This window comes from Macrobrachium nipponense, chromosome 44, assembly GCF_015104395.2.
Source record: "Macrobrachium nipponense isolate FS-2020 chromosome 44, ASM1510439v2, whole genome shotgun sequence".
NCBI classification, from domain to species: Eukaryota; Metazoa; Arthropoda; class Malacostraca; order Decapoda; family Palaemonidae; genus Macrobrachium; species Macrobrachium nipponense.
This window is the reverse complement of record NC_087221.1, coordinates 37,167,383-37,192,024: the sequence shown is the minus strand read 5'-3', so window position 1 is coordinate 37,192,024 and position 24,642 is coordinate 37,167,383. Positions and strand designations below refer to the sequence as shown.

The 24,642-nt window shown below is 36.3% G+C and overlaps 1 protein-coding gene across 8 annotated transcripts in view; it reads right to left on the bottom strand.

Annotated features, from left to right (window-relative positions):
* Positions 1–24,642, bottom strand: part of LOC135204191 (solute carrier family 12 member 6-like) — a 1,011,876-nt gene that overhangs the window by 12,600 nt on the left and 974,634 nt on the right. For 6 of the 8 annotated variants that reach the window (XM_064234266.1, XM_064234265.1, XM_064234262.1 and 3 more), the window contains 4 exons: positions 23,929–23,976; positions 11,213–11,233; positions 6,051–6,152; positions 3,345–3,418 (listed from right to left, as the gene is read on the bottom strand). In XM_064234266.1, coding sequence (XP_064090336.1) covers positions 3,345–3,418; positions 6,051–6,152; positions 11,213–11,233; positions 23,929–23,976 — 245 coding nt within the window. The remainder of the gene's footprint in view (positions 1–3,344; positions 3,419–6,050; positions 6,153–11,212; positions 11,234–23,928; positions 23,977–24,642) is intronic. The other 2 variants (XM_064234263.1, XM_064234264.1) reach the window with 2 other exon arrangements.

Here is a 24,642-nt window from a genome sequence, read left to right as displayed (position 1 = left end):
GCTGCAGGCAATCGCCAACTTGCAGGCCTAGTCAAGCCGTTTCCCTGGGAAAAACGGCTGGACCGAGAACAGCGGCCCCGATCTCGTGTGCAGAGGAGCTGCCGCTGGTCCCCCTATCCGCCCGGTCCCTGTGGGAGCGGTGGTCAGGAGACCTGCAGAGACCAATGTCGCGGTGAGACCGGTGCGTGTCCTCGCGGCGCGTCATACCGCTGGCACCAGCTGAGGCTGGCGCCAACGATTGGGAGGGGGGACCTCTTCCCAGCCTCAGCCCGTGGCTGGTCAGGGACAGTCACGTCTACCCGGGTTACCAGCTGGTCGCTGCGAGAGCGGCCACTGGCCTGGCGAGAGTCACCTGAGCGGCTCTCACCAGCTTCTGCTCTGTGCCGCGGTCCTGGCGCCGAGCGAACTCTGGCGCCAAAACTTTGGCTGTACTGTCTCCCGCGGGAGATCGTACACTCGGAACCTCTCGCGAACGAGAGACCAAGCCGGAACCTGGCGTAGCGGCAGCGCCGCTAACCCCAGGTGAGAAAGTACCGGTGTTATCCGGTACCTCTCTGGTCCCCGCCTTCTTCCTTGTGGAAGGAGAGACGGGCCCTGTTCCCGAAAGAGCAGGAGGACCGGCAGAAGAACCCCCCCGTGGGACGGGCCCTTAGAAGTTCCTGAAGGAGCCTTCTTAGGGGGGAAACCCGGGTTACCAGCTGGTCGCTGCGAGAGCGGCCGCTGGCCTGGCGAGAGTCACCTGAACAGCTCTCACCAGCCTTCTGCTGCGTGCCGCGGTCTTGGTGCCGAGCGAACTCTGGCGCCAGAACTTTGGCTGCACAGTCTCCCGTGGGAGACCGTACACTTGGAATCTCTCACGAACGAGAGACCGAGCCGGAACCTGGCGTAGCGGCAGCGCCGATAACACCAGGCGAGGAAGTACCAGTGGTAGCCGGTACCCCTATGGTCCCCGTCTTCTTCCTTGCGGAAGGGGAGACGGGCCCTGTTCCCGAAGGAGCAGGAGGACCAGCAGAAGGACCCCCTGTCCCTCCGGTGGGACGGGCGCTTAGAAGTTCCCGAAGGAGCCTTCTTATGGGGGGAGGAGGCAGCCTTCTTCTTCTTCGGCTTGGTAGCCTTAGAAGTCGAAGGGGAAGAGGCGACAGCAGACGACGAAGAAGACGACGACGACACCTTCCTCTTCTTCTTCTTCGTCAGCTCACACAGGACAGACATCAGATCCTCCATCCAGGACGGAGCCGGGGCAATTGCCGAAGCAACATGGCCCGGCTGCACCTGTCCGGAAGGACCTGAGTCTGGGGCAGCAGCACCGTGGACAGGAATGACTTGGGCAGGAGCGGCGAGAGCGGCTGGGCCAGCAGCAGGAACAGCGGCAGCGGCAGGTACGGCAGGCAAGTCGGGTAACTCAGGAGGCTTAGCTTCAGCCATCGACATCCTTGGTACCGGTGGCAGGTCCAGGGGAGAGCTTTTCGGGCAGCGGAAGTCTGGGGTCGGCAGCACAAAGAACCCAGGTGGAGGCGGCACACCCCTCCTCGGTACGGCAGCGATCGGCCCTTGCACGGCGGCTGTCGGCGTCACCGTCATCACATGTGGGGTATACACAAGGTGAGAAGGGGTGGCGTACCCTGGGGTAGAGATTGTTGTTGTTGTGGTGGTCACCGCTCCATGGGTGACCGCCCCCGACCCCGCCAGACGCTGAATCAACCCCTGGACACTAGGCACGCCCTGCAGACCCAAGGACGCCCACACCTGTCCAAGGTCACTAGTTCTGCGGAAGCAACAAAAGGGTGATTAGTGGGGGGTTACCCTCGCGCGGGGGGGAGCCCCACCCCGAACGAACGGGAGGCCCCGAATACAATTGTACGTCGGGGCACCGAGAGCCCTCCTCCACGCTCGACAGGTCGGGCGAGGAGAAGGACTTGGATACTCCTCCCCCCCGAAGGGGAAGGTGCCATTCGTGGGAGCTGAGCGGGGGGGGGGGGGGGGGGGCAGGAAAGAAGACGAAGAATCTGTTACCAAGGGAGTCGCGGGAGAGCTTTCCGACGACTTCTTGGCAGGCCTTCGCTTCCCCTGCCCCCACACAGCATCCACTGCACCTACACTAATAACATTACGGCGCGAGAGCAAACGTGCCCTCGGCACTGAGCGCAAAGTATAAAGATTAATTCCCGGTATGAGCGGGAACTAATCCATGATGAATATTGATGCAATGAAATAATATATAAAAGTGAAACAGAATACTGCACTTGCGATTCACTTTCACACAACATAAAAGGGGAAGGATCAATTCCCGGGTAAGAGCGGAAAACTTGATCCATAATCAAATAATTTATGAAAATGAAAAAGAATACTGCTCTTGCATTCACTTTCATACAAATTAAAGGGCTCATGCCGTGAGCATTCGTGCCCTCGGCCCCGAGCGCACAGGGCAAAATATAAATGAAAAAGAGTACTGTACTTACAAGTTTCACTTTCACAATTTCACCCAGAAATAAACGACTCGGCACGAGCGAGCTCCCGCCCTCGGCACCGAGAACATTATTCATGAGGATCAACTTCAGGAAAAGAGCGGAAACCGCCGCATCTACGGCGATAGCTCCATTTCTTGACCCATAATTTATTTAATTAATGAAAATGAAAACAGAGTACTTACAATTTCATTTTCAAACCAAACAAACCAGTAGTGGAAACAATATAAACAAAGCATACGACGATGAAGCGGGCAGAGAGCGATGACGAACACGTCCTCCACACACACGGCCGAAAGCAAAAGTGATTCTTCACCTCCCAGGCGCGCGCACTGTCGGACAAGGAGTTAACTACCGTTCTCCCTTGTTCGAAGCTTACAACCGTTCCAGCTGCCGCTAGCTACTTCCTATTGTTAAAGGACCGAGGGTTTGTATTACGTATCGGAACAATTTTGCTTTTACAATACATACTGCGTTACAATACATACTTGAATTCCCTACATCACTGATTGCTAGTGTACCTCACTACTTCCAAAAATTCTTTGGTTCTTTATTGTTTGTTTGTATGGTGTTTTTACGTTGCATGGAACCAGTGGTTATTCAGCAACGGGACCAACGGCTTTACGTGACCTCCGAACCACGTCGACAGTGAACTTCTATCACCAGAAATACACATCTCTCACTCCTCAATGGAATGACCGAAAATCGAACCCGCGACCACCGAGGTGAGAAAGCAAACACCAAACCAACCACGCCACTGAGGCGCTTTGGTTCTTTATTATTAGGAGCTGCTTGATTGTCCTTATGCTAGATATGCACTTTCTTGGAAGTGTAATTTCAATACAGACAAAAGACCAAGCAATTTTTTTCTATACTTACGGCTTTATAGTTAAAAGTTTCTTGAAGCTCTCATTTTTACTAGCTCTCTTCTCAGCATCCTCTGAAGTTTCACTCTAAAAAAGGAAAGAATATTACGGTGAATTACAATATGAATTAAGTTTTCTTGACACTTGATGTCTTGTGAAATTCTGTCACAACTTTGTCTCATGAAATCCTGTTTCAAATTTCTGTCTTGTGAAACTGCAAAGTCTCAACTTTGCTTGCATACTTTACAGAAAAGTGTTTGCATCACACTTTTGCCCTGTACATTTCTACTCGGACTCTCTTCTGACTGACTGACTCCCCACCTTCAACAGATATTCTTTCCAGAGAGAGTGGCAGTGCATGGTGTCATAATGTCAAACGTAGAATGACATCCTAACCACCATTGCTCCATAAATTTTATTACATAAAATTTAGATCAAATATGACCACCTTAACTGAATTTGCAATGTTTTGTGGATTTTTCCATTATGGAAATAAGTTATGTACTCTAGTTATGGTAAGAAATGCCTTTAACAATTAAAGCAAAAACATTACCAAATTATTTTTCTGGAATATAAATTTGAGAGGCAAGTGTGATGATTTGGTACCATAATAAAGAGCTTGAAATTTAGCCTGGAAAAAATTATCCGAGTAAACAATTTCCCTGATGAAATTACGAAAAATAACATCACAAGATTTTTCAGATTCAAATCACATAACAGTCAAGACAACCAATGATGTACACTCGACAAGTAAAGTTAGGATACAGTGTTCAGTAGCTTTGTTCATCAAATTTCACATTTGCTTTTACTGAAAAGACATATCTCGCTAAATTTACTCTAGAATATGAAAATACATTGTAAATTATCTCATACAAGTTAAAACTCCAAAACAAAACCATTCAGATACTTAAAAACAAGATAGTATATGTCCGAAGTAATTGGAATTTCTCAGATGTATTCATTCATAGAGATCTGGTAGATAGAATGTAAATTTCTGATTGTAGTACGTACTATGTATCACGACAACAATATAATTACCTACTCGTTTTCCTTCATGAACGGGAATATTAATGCATTTTCGTAAGTGGTAAAGGTAATTATTTTAGTTTCTATGAATTTATGTTTGTATTCCAAAGTGTTTAAAGTTAGCTGACGTCAATGGCAGTCAATGTTGCGACAGCTTAAGTAGGTTGAGCAAATCTAGTTGCATCTGCAAGAGCGTTTTCTAAGATGTGAGGAGGAACCTGAGAACTTTGAGCGGGAAAGCGCAAGTCACTGGATACTGGCTTACGTAACGGATTTCACACTTTAATTACTTTGACATTGACATGGATCGAATGCTAGTTGCTGTTTACAAAGCTACTGTCTTTAAAAATAAATCTTTATCAAGGTTAAAGTAGCATGTCAGCTCAAAGATTTTCTGGCTGTGCTCCCAGTACAAAGCAGTTCATAGTTAGTCTACACGACTGCATTACTTTGACGCGAGGCTGAAAGATCTCCCAACACATCAGCATTTTTTGCACAATGTAAAACTTTAATTGTCTGTGTAATACATATTGAGGTATTTGTGGTAATAAATATTTTCACTTAACACTGCTTTGTTCGTGAATGATTTGTGTTTGAAAACCGATTTTCAAAAGTACAAACTATACCAAGAGAACAAGAATGACCGCAGCCTGTGTTTGAAATTGTCCACGTCTTTTTGCAATCTTTGAATGGTACGGCAAGTGTCGGATGAAATCAAGATTAGGGTATGAATTTCTTAGAGAATTACCTTGATTATCATCCTTCAAATTTTATCTAGCATAGTGCAGCATAATCTTGGCAGCCATATCACCCTGTTTCCCAGGTATCTGTGCACCAACTCACCGCTCTTTCTTCTGCCTTTCCCCATCACAAGTCTGTCACCAATACTATAATTCTCTCTCTCTCTCTCTCTCTCTCTCTCTCTCTCTCTCTCTCTCTCTCTCTCTCTCTCTCTCTCTCTCTCTCTCTCTCTCTCTCTCTCTCTCTCTCTCTCTCTCTCTCTCCACTTTTAAAAGACATTTGAAAAAATATTGTCACTCAATCTCTCAAAGTAAACATAATGAATTGGGTATCTCTATCGATAGGCCTATACTTGTGTGCTCTCTCTCGTCCTAAAATCTCATTCTTTACTGTATTGTTCCTCACGATTTCCACAAGTACTGCCCAAATTTTAAAACATTTTCTCTCACTTTTTAAGATCTGTATTCATATACACATGAATTTTACGTCAGATTAGTGTCAAACTACAAATAAGTAAGGTTTCACAGTAGGTTTTAAAAAAGGATGATTGCTACTCTACTCTGAACTGATGTTACCAAACCAACATTAACAAATAATATATGTAGAGCCTGCTACTACATTCAAGTATAAATGATTATAGGACTTCTACAGAATCTTTACGGTGTAAAGTTAATGGAAATCTAGAAAGCAATAAGCGCTATGATTTTGAAGTTCCGCCCCCTTCCTAGAGTTACAGGTGTGGCATTATTGAGCAATATATGTCCGAAGATTTAAAAAAAAACTGTATCCTGACTTTCCTTGTAAAGTGTACATATAAGAAGAAGAACCTGTCACTAAGAATCCTTAATGGAAGTACCTCTACTGAACTTTAAATTATAAACCGAGATGCAATAGCATCTTGCTGTTACTTTTGAATTTACTTAAGTAGACTAAAAAGCTCATTTCACAATACCTTTTCTGTGTCTGAGTCGAGTGTGGGCTCCTCTTCCTTGAAGCGTACTTTGCTTGCAGAATGTTCACTGCTAGGATGATGATGATCAACAATTGCTTGAACCTGAAGGAACACACAGACAGGCTTACAAAATGCAGAAGTAATACATTATCATTATCTCCAGCCTTTATCAAGATGTTCTTAATGCACTTAATAATAAATTTTAAAATTAGTTGTTAAGTAAAATAATTATCATAAAGAAACCAGTCTTAATTCTAACCTCACATCACACACAAATTCTATAATCAAATATCAGTTAGCATATAGTAATTAAAAACTCAACAGCCCATGCAATAAACTTCAAACAGGTCCTCTCAATTATTTGTACAAATATCTTAAGATATTTAGAGGATTATTAAACCATTAATGATAATGTATATCAATCCTTAAGGAGATAAATAATGGACTGGTGTGGGTTATTGAGAAAAACAGCACTTGATAAATTTTGTGAAATCAGCATGCCTTTTTTTCTGAACGAGGAAATCAAGAATGAATTATGATACATATATTAACCTGAGAAACTTATACTAACGTCAAGTAACACCTTTACTGTGCTACTTGTCAAAGTGTTCATATGACACTATTAGGAGCTTTACTCATGGGTTTCTTTATACTGCATTTCATTAGCAGGAAACAATATAAATGAACTTAAACGTTAACTTAAACTGTATCTAAATCAAATATAAAGACTTGCAAAAATGATTAAGATTATATCAAAATAATTTTAAAAATAAAAGAAGGAAAACCAATGCAACAGGCCAAAGACAGCCATAAACCATATAGTAAATATCATCACTGAGTATTTAAACAAATTCAAACTCGGCTAGAGTAAGCTCAAATGCTGTCAAACAAAATCTTATAATTCAGTATGCAAAATGGGTAAACTTATGCTTTTGAAATCAAGAGGTCCTGTGTTTCTAGAAAATCATCCTATTTACAGCAAGGTTTAACTGATGTAAAACTTCCAGCATAGAAATCTAATAACTAACTTAACAAGAGTACATTCACTAAAATTTTAAAGTAATTCAACTTTCATATATATAGTAACCTGTTTCGTAGAGATCCATCTTTCTCCTACTACGGTTATAAATGCATTTACCTCATAAGTTTACAAATAACAGATAACTTTACAGTAGTTTGCCCCTCTCTCTCTCTCTGATATACATATTACATATATGTACACACACACTACATACATACATATATATTTTTTATGAGAGATTTGAACATTTGGAATGTTTTATGAAAGTATACAACGTATATGTGTTTATCCTAGTTATGCTAGAGAGAGAGAGAGAGAGAGAGAGAGAGAGAGGAGGAGAGGAAGAGAGATAGAGAGAGAGAGAGAGAGAGAGAGAAGAGAAGAGAGGAGAGAGAGAGAGCGAGAGAGAGGGGGAGAGAGGAGAGAGAGAGAAGATGGAGGGAGAAGCGATGAGAGAGGGGAGAGAAGAGGAGAGGGGAGTTGAGCGGAGTGAGGGAGAGGAGATGAGCGAGAAGAGAGAAGGAGAAGGAGAGGAGAGAGGGAGAGAGGACGAGCAGTGAGATTGGAGAAGGGAGAGAGAGGAGAGAGACGAGAGAGAGAGAGAGAGAGAGAGAGAGAGAGAGAGAGAGAGAGAGTTTATACAGTAACAAAATTGAAAGATAAAGTTTGTTGTTTACACAAAAATGACCAGTATCAATGAAAAAAAATTACTGTCATGTTAAGAAATCATGTCTCTAATCTTAATAAAATAATTAAATACTATGGCCCTTCTCAGCCATCACAGGCTGTCAACATCTTAATGAAAACCAATTGACATTCTGACTGACTGTGGCTCAAACATGACAAAATCCACATCATATTACTGTGAAACTACATTCTGTGGCAAAGCTATGATATTCAAACCTGAAAAGTGAGAAACAAAATATTTATAGCTAGTAGTAGAGCCCTCTTATGATAAGAATAATTTACTATTCAAATGCCGGAGATACAAATTTAGTAAAAATAATGCAGTAGTACGTACACTCCTCTCATTCAGCTTGTACACTTTTATGAAGAAAAATCTTTTAATTTTCTTTTTAAAAAATGTGGAAAGTGTGTAATGATTCATGCTTTCAATACAACATTTTCCATGCAACAATAGTACTTTCTATGCTAGTAAACAACATCATGAAGCTTATATACAAGTAAAATCACAATGGTAAGTTTATCTACCTTTATAGGATTTCAAATTACCTCTGACAATTTGTAAAATAATCTAGCATTTTTCTGAAAATTACGAGATTTACATATAGGCAATTTATTTTGTGGAAGCATGTTCAGCAACTCAATGGCCTTTCTGGCTTGTTCCATGTGAGTGTGCACACGCTTCTGACATAAATCATTTATGCCTATCACAGCAGGTAAGAAATCCTGGGAGGGGGGAGTTTTACTTGGTTATCACAACAAATTCTTTACCAAACACTTGAGCAGGCAAAAATGAGTGTGGTAGTAATAGTTTTTCTCAAATATTCCATAATACTAATTCATATTCAAGTTCATATTCCAAAGATGAATGAAGATCAGAACTATATATCAAAGATATGTGTTTTATCAGTCTATAAACGTTCCTTCCTTAATATATAAACTAGAAAAATATACCCTCTCCAAATATTATCATTTTGGTTTTAAACAACTTCCCTATATACTTTACTATTATTCATAAAACATCTTTCAAGGGTTTTACAATAACTTGAAATTCATAAGCAGATGAAAAGTAAATATTAACATTTTTATAATGGAATCTGTATTACTAACATTTGGAAGACCAAGCAATATGATTTAATTAACTTTCTGGTGAATGTAAAAGTAACAATCCTAAAAGCAAACAATGGTCATTATGTTATATAATCATAAAAAGTCTCTGTGACTTTATGGCTTATCTGTGGAGGCCTAGCACCTATATTTTATGAAAAAGACAATAACACACTGATTGGTAGATGGTGGAAATACATTACACCAACCAGAAGCCAGATTTTTAATTCAGTAAAACCAGAAAAAATGCATGAAAGTAGAACAGCATAGAAAACATAACATAATATCTCAGTTTCTTCATTTTCTTTGGAATATATACTGTAAAACTATATTTGTTAGCTTGGCACTCTTGTCTCTAGTTGCCATGGCAACAGTTACTACTACACTTTAAGTGTTTGCAAAGTCTTCACAAAATAAGTAATGCTTAACTGTATGTTTGAAAAATATGATAAAACCATATTGGAATCAGTAATATCGAGAATCTTTAAAATCACTTTTAACTAAAGATGCCATTCGTTTCAAACAAAGGACTAACTTGCCTTCTAAAATAACCATTAGATCACTGTAGGTGGACATACTACTGAATGCCAATGGGCATATCCTTAAAAAAAAATTAACTTGCCAATTTAAGCTCTCATGAATAATTTAATATTCCCTCTTTTAAGTGTTTTCATTCACAAATTTAGTTCTAATGATATGCTTTACATAAAAAACAATTTATATGAAAATACATTTCAGTACAGAAAAAAAATTACCATTCTGGAAATTTCAATCCCTTCATCAAAACGCAAATATAATCTAGTTACCTAGTTTTTATTACAAAGGCCTTCACAACAAAATGCATGCTGTGCAAATACTGCAAAATGACAATGTCCCTTAAATGTCACACAAAAGATAGGATTTGTGTTTTCATGCTCCACTGCCAACCTCTTAGGGAACTGCTTTTTTTCCCAAAACTCTCCACACCCACACAAACTTTTCCAAATTTTTTCTGTGCTTCCAAAGATCAGATGGTTGAACTAAGTTGAAAATAATAATAATAATTCCCAACATCTGAAGACATTATTTTTAATGAGAACAATTTGTTGTTATCTAATGGGACAGACTAAGTGATTGTAAATTTCTTGGATTATGGAATGCGCCTGAGATTCTGTCATCTGTCAGATTTTTGATAATTAGTACTTTACTACTACATGTTTTGTAGGCTATGAAGACAACCATCTAAAACTAGTGACTAATGCACCAACTACTACGTATGATAGTCATGGCGTGAATGACCTTTCAAGATTCATCTAATTAAATATATTACTACTGAGGCGCAGGTAACACAGTAATTGTACTGGTAAATTTTTCATCTATACTACTGTTTATTTTGCCATTGCCCTGATAACCTTTCCCATTCTAAACTCCTTGTACGTAATAATAAATACATTCTGACTGGTAAAAAACATACCTCTCTCAGTGGTCTAATAATAATAATAATAATAATAATAATAATAATAATAATAATAATAATAATAATAATAATAATAATACAACCAGAAAACTCAGGCTAACTAATTTATTTTCAATATGTAATTTTTCATATCAAAAGCATGGAGGGTACTGTACTAAAACACTTTCTAGAAGGTAGTGCCTGACAATGGTAAAATATAGTCCATCTACAGTGGTTTAATATACTGTATCTCTTGGAAAAACTTTCTAAGTACTAATATGCATTCCACAAATAACTACAGTTATTAATTTTATCTTCTACAGATACACAAATAATACTGTAAACTTAAGGAAAGCAACCACATGACGCATTTAAGTAAACAAAAAACATAACATTACTTGATGAATACAGAAGAAGAATAAATTCCTAATTCTATCTCTTCTTAATTGCAATAAATTTAACAAATATACATAACTTACATCAAAAAAGTATAAAAATGGATGCTACATGAGTCGATTATCTACTATAGGTAACCTAAAAAGAGCTTCATTTAGGAAAGCTATATAAAAGTTTCACTATGTTCATAACTTAGATGTTCAAGAAACAGGTACAAAAAATTAATAATACAAAGTTTTTAACACATCTTTCACCCAGAATTGCATTGCCTAACCAATAAAAGCCAAACTAATAAGCAATGATTAAGAAAATCTAGATAATCGGCTCAGCAAGGTGATAAAGATGCTCGATATTCACTCAAGCATTTATCCTTAAGAAAAGAAAGTCTCAATTATCATAAAAAATGTACCAAACCTGTAAACACTGTTAATAATGCTTATAAGTTACTTTATTTCTATACCATTAAGCAGAAACATTTTATCTCAAATTAATAGATGGGAAATGTAGAGAATACCATACCGCTGGATAAGGTGACTCTATCTGTGGACAAAGGTAGACCTTCATGCCATTTTCAGATAATTTATATGCCTTAAATAAATCTAGTAACTACTCTAGAAAAAACAAACAATTAATAACAGATGATTGAAACCAGTAGTGTACCATTAACGCTTAAATTTATATTCTATTTTAGAGTCCTTTTAGTTTCTAAACTGGAAGGTAGTATAAGCAATAAAGACTAAAACAGTACTTGCATCTAAAATAATCTGCAAAATAAAAAAGGGCTAAGAATTACTTCACCAGGTACATTTTAAACTATAAGTTTGAAACCTTTCGTAAACTCGCTGCCCATTATCAGAGAAACAAATAGCTAATGAGGAGTACGAATATTAATTTACAGAACAAAGGAAAATCTATAAAAGGGGATTGCAACAATAGCTTGCAATAATATTATTGAAAAAAAAGTTTGGAGCATAATTAATCAGTTTATATTGTAGGGAAGGATGTAATTAAATTCAGATTGTCCTGGAGGAATTTCCACGACTGACTGCACCATGGACTTAAAACTGTCAAATTTCAGGGGGATGGAAGCTGTTTATCATCTAAATGAATGATGGTTTGAGAGTTCTGAACAATGTTAGATAACTGCATCCTGAGCTATGTGTAAACCTCTTAAGCTATTAACCTTAAAAGTACTGATTATAAATGTTTCCACCCTCTACTTATCAAGAAATTTCAAATTAATGATTACTGGCTACTGTTCCTATGGAAGGTTCTGACTGCTATTTTTGCATTAGTGCCTTCGTTATTGCCCACTTTAATAAATGAAATGTTTGAGATAGGGTTAAGTATATCAAATAAACATTTTTAATACTAATTAATGCCGAGTTTGCTTTATGATATCAAGGTAAAAGCTCTTAAATTCAAGAAAAATTATTTATACACGGAAAACATCCTACATTATTGTCCAAATGAGCAATAGTCACTCTCACCTCCCTTGTCATAAAAAAAAAACTTTTACCATGATGGCATCATTAAAAAACTGAAATTTGTCTCATAAAGGGATTTTGACGTAGGAAAAATCTATTTCTGGGCTCAGCCGTGTCGCTCCGTGAAATGTGTCCCCTTTAGCACTATTTCTAGTAAAATATTGCTATGATACCAGAGAACTGCTAAATTGGACATGTCAGAAGTCTCTGACTCGCTCACCTAAATAAAAGGTGTCGGTATAGAACTGGGGCGAGTGTTAAACACTACCACAGCAACTACATAAAGTTCCAGCTGTCTTCCTCTGGGGGGAAGACAAGGAATTACTTTAAACAAAGTTGGTATTTGGTGAGATTATTCACACAGCCTGAACTTCCCTCAAGGTAGGTCTACAAGCCTACCATGCTTAAAGTTCACAAGTCTTTTTTTAACATTCGTATATATATTTGTCACTGACAAAGGATGACACAAGGAATGACTACGAAGCATAAGTCATGCCTGAGGGGAGGCTAGTAAGCAAATTTCACGAAGGTGACAACGTCCATTACCAGAACCTGAGTGCTAAAACTACTTGATAGTTTTGATTTGCCTTGCACACTGTTGCATTTAGTTCAATAGTACAATCTGGTCAGAAAATTACATCTAGAAAATGGACCTGAATCTAATTACTAACACCCAACATCTATTACTGGTATTCATGCTCAAAATCCTTTAAATTTATCAAAAATTAAAGTTACATTTTTATTGTGCTTCCTTCCAAAGTACTGTATATATTTTATAACAACACAATGAATAAACATTACAAAACTCAAGTTCTTCTACAACCTAAATTATTAAGTCAGTAAGGACAGAAATTTAAAAATATTAATAATGAAACATAACATTTATAATTCTATGCTATAATGATAAGCACCAAGTTGTCATTACCAACTCAACAGTAAATAATGCAAAACAGCAATATCTATAATGTAGATAACCTTAAAATATGGAAAACTTTTATAAATATGTTTAGTTATCTCTACAGAAACTAAAGTCTAAAATAAATATATATATAAATAAAACCTAACAAATATAATAAAAAAAACAGGCTTTCATTCTCGTTGGTTCTTTGCATGGTTGTCCGTTTATGTAAAGAACATACACGAGAAAAAAGGTTTAAAGCTTCCTGAAATTGCAAGTGAGGAATGTGGTACATTTACTAATGTGTTTAGGGGTTTAACCTACCTGTTTATATGAAATACATTTTAATGATTAAGTTACTGTAGCACTCTAATTAAATAAATTACATACCAAAGTTTAGACAAAGGTTAATAGGTTTACAAATTTCAAATTATTCAGATAAAAACCCTGACACTATACAGTAGTATTTACATCTGAATAATGAAGTGAAATCACAATTCAAATGCAGATACCTGTACTAGTGTAAGAGAAATATACTGGTTTTCCTTTTATAATTCTAAAAAAGTAGTACAACTGCTTAATTATCATGACAGTTACAGGCCTCTTGTTTTTACCATTATATCTACAGAAACCACTGGCTATAATTTGTCTATTGTATTCAAGTCCTTTAAACATGAAAAATTTAAGTGTTATCTTAAATGGTAGCTTAGCAAGTAATAATGAGAAATAAAAAATAAAATCCCACAGACTTTTAATTGAATTAAGCTGTCTAGTATTATGATAAACACCATATGAAAGTTATGCTCCACCGCAAACCAACCCGCTTGACACTGACAGCTAAGTGGAAAGGTTTAATTAGTAACAAATGTCCCTTAGCTCATTCTGAAATGCCTATATTCTGCCATAAAATTTACTTGTATATTTTCCAGCTGTAAAAAAAAAAGCTATGGTATCTGCTTTGCAAATACAGTACCTGGCTTTCACACAGACATTTGGTTAATGATTGTCTAGTCGTATAAGTGTACATGAATGCTACATTTTGCTGCAAAAATACATCTTTACATGTGCACTGTGTAATATAACAATCATTCCCATATTCAATGAAAACCTACGTATTGTCCAGCTGAATTTGAACTGTGAGTGGATATTATTTTTATGAAAAGTATTTTCCATGCCTATCATGCACTTTTAAATACCTGATGCTATGTGTTCCAAGCACACCTGTATAAAAATGCTACACAGTCTCACACTAGTACTTCTAATTACAATGTGCTTTTGTACAGTCTCGGTTATATCTAATCTGTACTCACAAACACACACACACACACACACACAGACACACACACACACTCCAGTACGAAAGAATATACATACTATACTATATGGTTGTGGCAAGGAGTGTATTTTACAGTTGACCTTTGATTCTGGGTGGCTTAGTGGATTTAAGTACTGTGTGAGTATCACAAAACAAATGATGCCAATGTCATTTGGTAAAGCTTAATCTGTTATGAAGATTGTAATGTGATCATGTAAAATAAAAATTTTTTTTTTATAAAATAACAAGTAAATGTGTTAAAATGGAAAAAACAAAAAAATAAAAAAGGCAACAGCCATTCCCTTTCCTAGGAAGAAAGAAAAGTATTCTAACTACCCAAAATTTCCAATACCCCAAAGATAAAGTGAAAACCTGAATAAAATATTCCAAATAAGAATGGAAAAATATCCGACAGCAAAATTCTAGACCTATATTACAAGCTTTTCATCTAGGAGCTAAATAGCAAAATATTTTTAAAGACAAAAAAATTATACTGGGAGTCTAAAAGATCTTTATAGTTTACCAAATGCAATGCAGTGCATTTGGATAACCTTTGTAAAATAACAATGTAGCAAGTAATAATTTATAAAAATGTAACATTGTTTTGTAAATTACCCATTATGAAAAAACTTTGTAAGGTTAGGAAATTAGCTGTTTACCTAGACTGTTAAAAGATATGTAATTAACCATGCCATCAAGTTACTAATCGTAACTTTTGCAGGCTGGACTGAATGGTTTGCTTTTATGAAAGGAACATACTTAATCACATTTTACCTGCTAAATTATAACTACATACTTAAAACTTAATAATTGTTAGAATGAAAATGCTGAAGGCTCTGATAAAATTCTATCACACTACAAAAATGAAAATCAATACCATTTACACACGTTAACAAGGCCTGAATGACAGTTCAAATAATTATGGTGAAACCAAACTAATTTCATAACACCTACTTGATTTGAACTAGAAGGAAGACTAAACAATCCCATGTACACAAAGGTTGTATATAAATCCTAAGCTATTAGTAGTCCAATAATTTGAAAACCACTACAAACAAGAGCATTCTGCAGACACCTTAATTTACATTAAACCAACTAAAATAGTACTATGCAGCCATCTCTTAATTTGCTTTAAAAACTGCCTTTATATGCATGTTTGCAAGTGTGAATTAGCATGAATATCAAGACCGAAACACAAGAATGAATACTACAACCTTGTCCCAGCATCACTGACAAAGAAAACTGCCTCTGCTATGTCAACTAAAACCAAAAGAACTATGATGAAGTCTGAGGAGAGGAAATTGAAAACATGAAAAATTCTCCAAAGAAAAACAAATTCATAAATGAAAAGTTCAAACCAGGAATCAGTTATCAATACAAAGAAAGGCTAAAGGATGTTATGTTACAAAAGATGATAAAACTTATATTAATGTAAATTATCATAATTATTATTACTGGAAAAATTGCATACTTTCATAGAGAACAAAGTTAAAAGACCATTATCTGCAAAGCAAGTTTCTGCATAAAATTTGAAATTTGAGAGAGAGAGAGAGAGAGAGAGAAGAGAGAGGAGAGAGACGAGAGAGAGAGAGAAGAGAGAGATGAGAGAGAGAGAGAGAGAGAGAGAGAGAGAGAGAGAGTTTATAAATAACTGACAACTTAAAATACTAAACCAATAGAAGTACAGATATAGAAAATACAATAAACAAGAAAAATTATGGTACTGGTGGGTCATTCTTGTATGCAATATTACAATTACTCTGAAACCTCTGGGCATCAACATCACTCCACACTGCCAGAAAGACTTTTTTATTATTTTTCAAAAAAGGGAATGAAAGACCTCTGATACTGGGTAGTGAGAACGTGTGAAACCCAAAAAGGGATGCTGACACTCAGCAAAGCAAGTAAGTAGTCTGTACTAATTCTTTGGGAACAGGCACTAAAGCCTATTCAAATAGAACCCTAAAAGGTAGCCAAAGAAGATGTCTTCCAGCAGTGGTCTAAATCAATATTACTACAGTACTACTTCTAACCATTTTGTTTAAAAGATGAAGAACCTGGAGGCTGATGGCATCCCACACAGAAAACACTTCACTGACTAAGCATTCCTCAAACTGTTCCAGATCTCGGTAAATGCTACAAGCAACCTCCTTTAACACTTACAAGAGCTATTTACTGCCTCATGATTTCCGTTACCACCACACTCTTCCTAATCTTCTTTATAAGCAATCAGGTCACTAGCAAAGAATAAAAAAACACAGATCACACGACACCACTTAGCGGGTACCAGAGAAGTCTAAGGACACTGAAAAAATTAACAAATTTCTACGGTTGGTATTACAAAAACTGAATGAAATTACATAGGTAGCCTCCAACATCCAAGTTGAGAAACACTAAAATCAATCTGAAGAAGTCTCAACTAAAATTCTTAGTCAAAGTTATCTTGGATGTACTAACTAAACAGATCTACAAATTGCATCAGAGGTATGTGCGGTAATTATTTCCCACAGGTGTCTCTGTGAAGTAGTACAGAACTTCATGATCCTATTCATAACCACCTTAAGCAAAACTGAAGGGATAAAAACTGACCTCTCATGGTTGAGCTCAGATCTCAATCCTTTAGAATACTACATAATTTTGTATAAAATTTCTATTAAAAAAATTATACATACCCATTAATCATATATAAGCTCATGTATCCTAAAAGCTTCCAGGAACACCAGTCCTTTGTCTGTCAAACAAAATAAGGTGATGGTAGTCTCACTAAGAATGCTTCTCAGATCATTACAGTGGGTTTCTCATTTGTTCCTGATCTCATATGAAGACTTGTATGACAAGTAGCCAGGTCCTTACCTCAAATTTCTTCACCATTAATGGTACACAACAGGAAAAGCCTGACAGCTTTCATTCGGCAGAGCAAGAGGTCCTGTTCCATACTTGTGAAGAAAGACAAGAAATGAATGATGAAGGACTTTGCAGAAAGGTCCTGGCTACCAGTCATTTGAGTCTTTGTAAAATGTTAATAGCATATGACAAACACTGTGCAAGTCTTGCTGACCTGTTTTGATGAGGTAATTGTGCCAGTCAAAAGACCACCTTTTGAGTGTAGTCAAAAGAAGAAGATCCTGTGAAGGTTCTTTTGAGGGCTCATAAGAAAGAGAACTCAACTCTGAGGTTTGAGTTGCCTCAAAGGAACCTTTCTTTTTGGAAGTGCTGGATCAGTTTCATCAATTTCTTTGTGAGATAACCAATCTTTTTCTCCCAAGGGTGAAGACAGTCAACTTCCTACAACTAACATGACTAAGAGGTGGTGATCATCAGTTAAAAGTATAATGGATCAATGCCTCTCCCAGTACACCATTTATTGCTTGATCTGACATCAGATGCTAGTGGCAATTCCATAAAATATTTACTTTGCTGGATAACCTCTGGGTGTGAAGATGATGGACATCCAGTGTGTTTAGCAGAGAAATGAGTGCAGTTGCTTGAGATCCCTCCTTCAAGGCAGGGCACTACTGGAATTGGCCATCATTATATATAGTAGGCCCATAAACTATTCCTGCTTTGGTTAAAAGTGGGCTATCAGAATCACCTTCAACACTTTGAGGCTGATTCTCCTGTGCCTGCCAGCACAGGCTAAGGAAAGGGAAAGGGAAAAACATGGAGATTCTCCTAAGAGTGGAAAATATTGCAAGTCCTCTGGGTTGCTAGGTTCTATTGGATTGAACAATAACAAGACAGATTGTGACTGAAGCTTGCTGCGACCAAGGGCGTAGCCTGCAGATGTAAAAGTCTTGTGAATCCAGAGACTAACTCATCAGCAGGTTCCCTCAGCTAAGACTGTCAGCATATACTTTAGGCTGCTTGAAATGGACCTTAGCAACCATGTTAACCTTTCCTACATAGAAACTGACTGTCAGGTAGCACAAAGACCAAGTGCTCTGTAGTAAGTCCTTGTATGCATTGTCTGTCATCTTTTCCTGCCAAGAGCCAAGTAAACACTATAGCCTGAGGAGAGGCCTCAACTTAAGTAAAATTACATGCTGTCCACAATCCCAACACTTGACCTTGCATTAAGGGCATGTCCTAATCTTGAACAGACACATCCAACACAGCAAAATCTTCAGGCAGAAAGGGGAAAGCAGGAATTCTACCGAGATGTCATACAAGATAAGGAGGCTGAGATACTGAAAAATCCAACAAAGAGGACCAGAGGTCTCTAAGGCTCATTGTTGTTATCACCACTACTAGCCAGTGGTTGAGTATTCTTGCATTCTGTACTAGTCCAATGCTCACACTGTTACTGGTGAAAAATGAATTGCAGAGCAGTTGCTAGACTGAACACAGACCTCAAAACTGCAAAATAGCTACATTGTCAAAATCATCTTTGATAGTTAACAGTAATGTTATTAGCAATAGAAAGATAACAATGACCAAATACTACTACTTAGTTAATCAGAATTGTATTTTAAATGAGAATGCATGGAAAATTAATCATTAAGTGCTGGAATAGTGATTCCCTGCAAGTAAACACCTGGGGAATGAGAACAGAGCTGTCAGTAATAGTGCATGATCACAAAAATTGAGGCTATTGGTCGAGACATATCTGTGGATCTAGTGGGTACATGCATTGTGAGACAACATTCTCTCTGACTGGTGATCCAGTAAATGTTCAGGACATGAAACAGGCATTAATATGATTAATAGGTTTTTGACGCAACAAACAATATTATTTTTAGACAATAAAATGAGGTGATTTTGGAATAAAGATGTAAAACATCTTAATAATAATAGGAACATCCCATTTGGATCTCCACCTCAATGGTACAGAATACCTAGTACATCCCTTGGACCAGAGCATATATGCTAAGTGGCAACTTAAAGTAATAGGAAGAGGAACAACTGATGACAGATTAACCTCAAAGGCACTATGAAGTTGCTCGGCTTTGCCTCTATGGTTGGTTTAACAATTTCAACAAGTATTTAGTAAGTGGTGAACAGTAAGTGTACTTGATCCACAATAGAGGAATTCAACTTGGTCCAACAAAGATGAAGCAAGACTGGTCCGACAAACTGAAGCAGAACTATTCGCAATTTTGTTTAAATACATATATTTTCTTTTGGAAAATCAGTAAACCCTTGTTTCTTTCTGGCAACTTCCATAGATGTTCTGGTATTTTAACTGGAGACTATACATTGAACTTCATTAGTTTATCATGGCATGTCCATCTATAAGAATCTTCAAACCAAAGATGATAGTCCACATTTTGGAGGTTTACTATTTCTGGAGCCAAACTTGCAAATTACTTGAACAAAGGTATACAGTACTACAGTATCATACAGTTTGAAGTACTTAAGTCATAATACCTAAAAAAAAATATGTGAAACTTATGAGGGAAATCAACCCTGACAAGTGTGTAAAACCATACGGCACTGCTCTTCTTGTTAGCGTCTGTGGATTAAATAGCGGTTCTTACTTCAGTCCCTGTTGGAGTTATACTTAAGATAACTGGTTCCTCAGTGACTTATGTTCATCATACATTAATACATCCATACTTGTCTTAAATAATTATACATTTTGTTCAAGTGTATTCTGTTTCTGATAACTGTTTTCAATAAACTATATGAAACAATACCTGGAGTTTCACGAACATTGATTGGAATATATACAGTGCTATATACAAATATTTTCTGTATTTGTAAGAATATTAATCTCAATCAGAATAAGCACCCAAAATATTTTTCAGCTGGTATGATGTGGTCAGACCTGGTAGCTGTCTCAGTTAATGTATTAACAGATAAAAATAGTCTGATAATTATGGCAAAGCATTTATTTATGAAACGCAACCGGGTGGGTACTTTACTTACACGAATCTCATATGTAATTATAGTTCACAAGGAGTGATTAGTAAAAATAATAAAAACAGTCATATTTGCACTTACGACAGAATGCATTGGATCACAAGTTATAAAACATATGAGTCTAGTCTGAAAAACTCTTGGTCCAGTAAGTAAAGAAACGGCTTAGAAAAAAGAAGTATTCTATTTGAACCTTCTTAGGAAAACTGATTTACTATCACTAGCAAGTATAGATTATTTAAGTAGGTTGGATAAAAGATGCAGCTGACATTTGTGTAAGAGAATATTGTAAATGTTCAATTGATAAGAAATATGTGAGTGGAGCTGTGATGCTACTCCTAAACATAGTGGTAAAGTATTGCAAATATGGCTAATGTATGCAAGTTGTTTGTCCATCCAACTTCAATTAACAGCAAATCTTGCTTATTAAAAGACAAATAATTTAGAATTGATTTCTGATGCTACATGGGTCCAAAAAGTTAGAAAAATTTTGTTACTAGGTATATTTCAAGCATCAAACTGCAGTTCTTAATATAAAATGTTTTCATTAATAATATACAGTGACAACACAAAACACTGATTAGGATAACTCGTATGACCAGAACCTTTCCTCATGTCATTATTGAAGGGGATAATTGGATAAGCAAAGTATAAATAAGACAATATTCAAGGAAACACTTGCAGGAAGTGTGGAGTTAGCCTGAACTTTTGGCTTTGTAGAATTTAACTGTAATATTGAGTGTGATGCATTGCATGTGTCTGTGTCTTACAGGCAATCTCATAGAGTTAATAAACTTCTTCAGTTTCTTTAGAATCATTAAAAGGCCCATCTTTCCCACTTAGATGTCAAATCCATACAAAAATTGAAAACCTTGAAATAGTATAGTATTTGCCAGAATGCAGCCGACACTAATTAACTGTTAACCTATCTCGAGATAAAATTTTAGTTTTTATCAATAACCAGGTTTTTTAAACAAACAAGATTAAACTTTCAGTTGTGTAGTTATAGGAAGACGGCAAATATTTTTTATAAATGATCCTAAATCATTTCAACTTGCATACACGGAGCTGCAAAAGAACCAATAGGAATGCATTTATCCGTGACAATATCTATACCTGTGCTGCTAATAAATGTACCAGCTCTAAACTATCAGTGATTAATTTATATATTTGTATAATAAAATCTTAAACAGGTTAAAACTTAATAAATAAACAACCAATTTCAAATTTGCATCTCAAACTGACTGAGTGGTTAATCAAATCATCATTAGTTATCAGCAATGGCAAAGGTGAAGAGAGCTAAATTAAAAGATCTAGAAATGAAGGAAATAATTCTACTTGTATTCTATACTGCTTACCAAATCAAATGACTAACTAATGAGAAACCTTCCAAGAAATGTTTCAAGTTATGCAACCTCCCAGTCAGATTGGGTTTGATTCTATTAATGATGGGATGACTGAGTCTGTGACTGACAATTAGTATGCCCGCAAAGACATGCAAGTGCCATATTTTTCTTGCTTTCTAATGAAAAAACTCACCTCCCTTAAAGGATTAAAAAAAACTTTGTACTTAGTCTCAACTGACTTTAGCCAGATATACATACTGTATATATCTCAAGTAAGTTTTTAAAGCAATATTATTTACTAATGGAACTACTGCCATCAAGCCTCATCCCATCTGCTGTCATCCCATTTGAAATCACATGGATAAATGTTAACAAAAATGCTGCAATGAATTTAAGCCTTTCAATTTAAATAGTTTGACATTCCACATCAAATTACTGTACAATATATTTTCCTCATACTAATTTCACCTGAGATTCATGATTTTTATATTAAAAGCATTACAACTTTACAACTAACCAACTAATAAGCATGGGGACAAGAAAATCTTATTCATGTGAGCTACATGAGCTTCAGAAATAATTGACAGTTATAGTTATGAATTTTGATACCTTATCAATAAAGTCAAATGATCTGTGCACACCCACTGGTCAAATATGCCAAACTGATACTTCTAGTAAAATATAAATGACTAACTTAGGTCTGACCAAAGATAAACCTACATCAAAAGCTATATGGCTTCCAATTTTAAGCTATAGCTTACCATCTACGAAAGGGGGAGACAACTGGAAAAACCTTTCCAGATGACTTTCATACAAATCTTAAGGCATTATGAATAACATGTCATTAATATGACCAAATGAAGTCCTCCTCAAATACTGTACTGTAATACTTGTCTTATAAATCATTTATTCCTTAATAGAAACAATTGCAGACAAAATCAAGTAGATGTACAGCGCACTAGTATTCCATTTGCATTGGAATTATATTAATGCAATTACAAAATCAAATACTAAAAAGGCCATAAAAGAAATTAATGTATACAATATACTTTAAAACATCCAAAACTTTAGTATTTATAACAAATTGTAACCGTACCTTATTTAAATGTCTAACCTTAAATACTTGTCAATGAAAAACACAAAGGAAAACATTCAGTAAACTGAAGCATTCATGAACTCAAGAGAAGCTAAAATGAAAGCAAAATATTTACAAATGAAATGCAAATTAACTTTTGAGTCTCTAATTCATAATAAAAATTTTTAAAGCAGGTAGACAATTTATTTTTAAATAGTAACCTTGAAATTCTTATAATCTACACTATATATAACTGTGCTTCTTTTATAAACACACATAATGCTATCTCTTGTACCAGTGACAACAGAATAAGGCAGCCCCGGTTATCAGTGGCCTCAATTATCGGCGATTCAGTTTTCTGTGGCTTGTTTAGTGCTGAAAACTGCCAAAATTGGCGATTTTTGGTGCCGAAATGTGCTGATTTCTGGTAATCAGCGCCAATAATAGAGTATTGGCGACGGTACATACTTAACAGAAGCACCACTAATTGGTTGTCAGTTCCGATAAGCGGCGAAAATCGCCGATTTTTGTTTATCATCAAGCCGTTGTAATGGAAATCCCACTGACAACCGGGGACTGCCATATACTGGATTACTTTGTATTTGAGTTGACTGTCCTATGAACTAAGAGCTGCAGTGTCTAAGAGCTAATTAAATTTTTCCTTATACTGACTAACAAAAATCCTTCTAGTAGTACTGCCTTTTTAATTGGTGCATGGGAAAAATAAAACTCTTCACCTCACAGACATGAAGTAAAACAAAACTTGGTCTATGAAAAAGCAAAAACAATAACACTAACATTGGAGAATTTAATCTGCTTTCTACTAACCTTTGTACATTAAACATCACAAAAGCACTTCTCTAGAGGTAAAATATCTAAAACAGAACATGAAAAAATAATCAACCTATGAACAAATAACAACCACTAATAAACATTAAATTTAGACAACTGGCACTCTTAAGATCTATTCTAATTTACACCATTCTACAGTACATACAAATCACAAATCACTTTTCTAAGGGCAAATAATTTATGACAAAACTGGGAGTAATTATCATTTAATCAGTGGGTATGCACAAATGACTTGGACAAGAATAACATCAATCTGAAAAAGACTATTTGCATTTATTATGAACAGTGTATCTTTGTCCCTCAAATGGGATGAAAGAAAGCATATTATACTAATCATGCACATCCCTTTATAATGAAACATCAAATAAGAAACAACATATAAATCAATAAAGTCCTCACACACCAGTGGTAGTTTGTCTTCTATATTGGCTGTCTCAAACCCTAGCTCCGACTAAGGTTGCCGCATGATGAGAAAAGAGCGATAGTTTAAGACATCATTTACAGTAGTAAAAGATATGTAGTAATTGAAATAAAAGGTAAAGATACTTCATCCTCAAAAACAGAAGACTAAAGCACTTTCCTAAAGCAAGTTATAGAAGATAGAAGAGCAGCTGTAATATTTATAATGAATTTCTGATACGCTTGGTAGATAGATAGGATATTCGACCGGTACATATAAAGTTATCATCATGTCATATCCATCAATTAATATAGTCACAGCAACTGTATCATTAATACCAACTAAAACTGTAAAAAGAATACAGTTAGCTACCGAGATTTTAAGCACTTACAAAGATGAATAGAATACTTTAGTTTCTTAGATTTCAAAGAGAAAAAAAGAATGTACGTAAAAGCCTAAAGCCATATTATAGTTAAATATTCTTGGAAAAATAATTCTTGAATACTTTGTGATTTCCTTAAATGGTAAGAAAAAATGCAGCTTTAAAAATGAAGGAGTAAGAACAGTATAGTAGATCTACCTTAAACCCCTAGTAGTACTGAAAAAGCTTAATTTTAGTCTGTAAAAATATATTAATACTCAGAAACTTAATATTATCATGAGGCTTTGCTTACCATTGCAAAGGGCCTTTACTGAATCAAGTCAATCACCTTACAG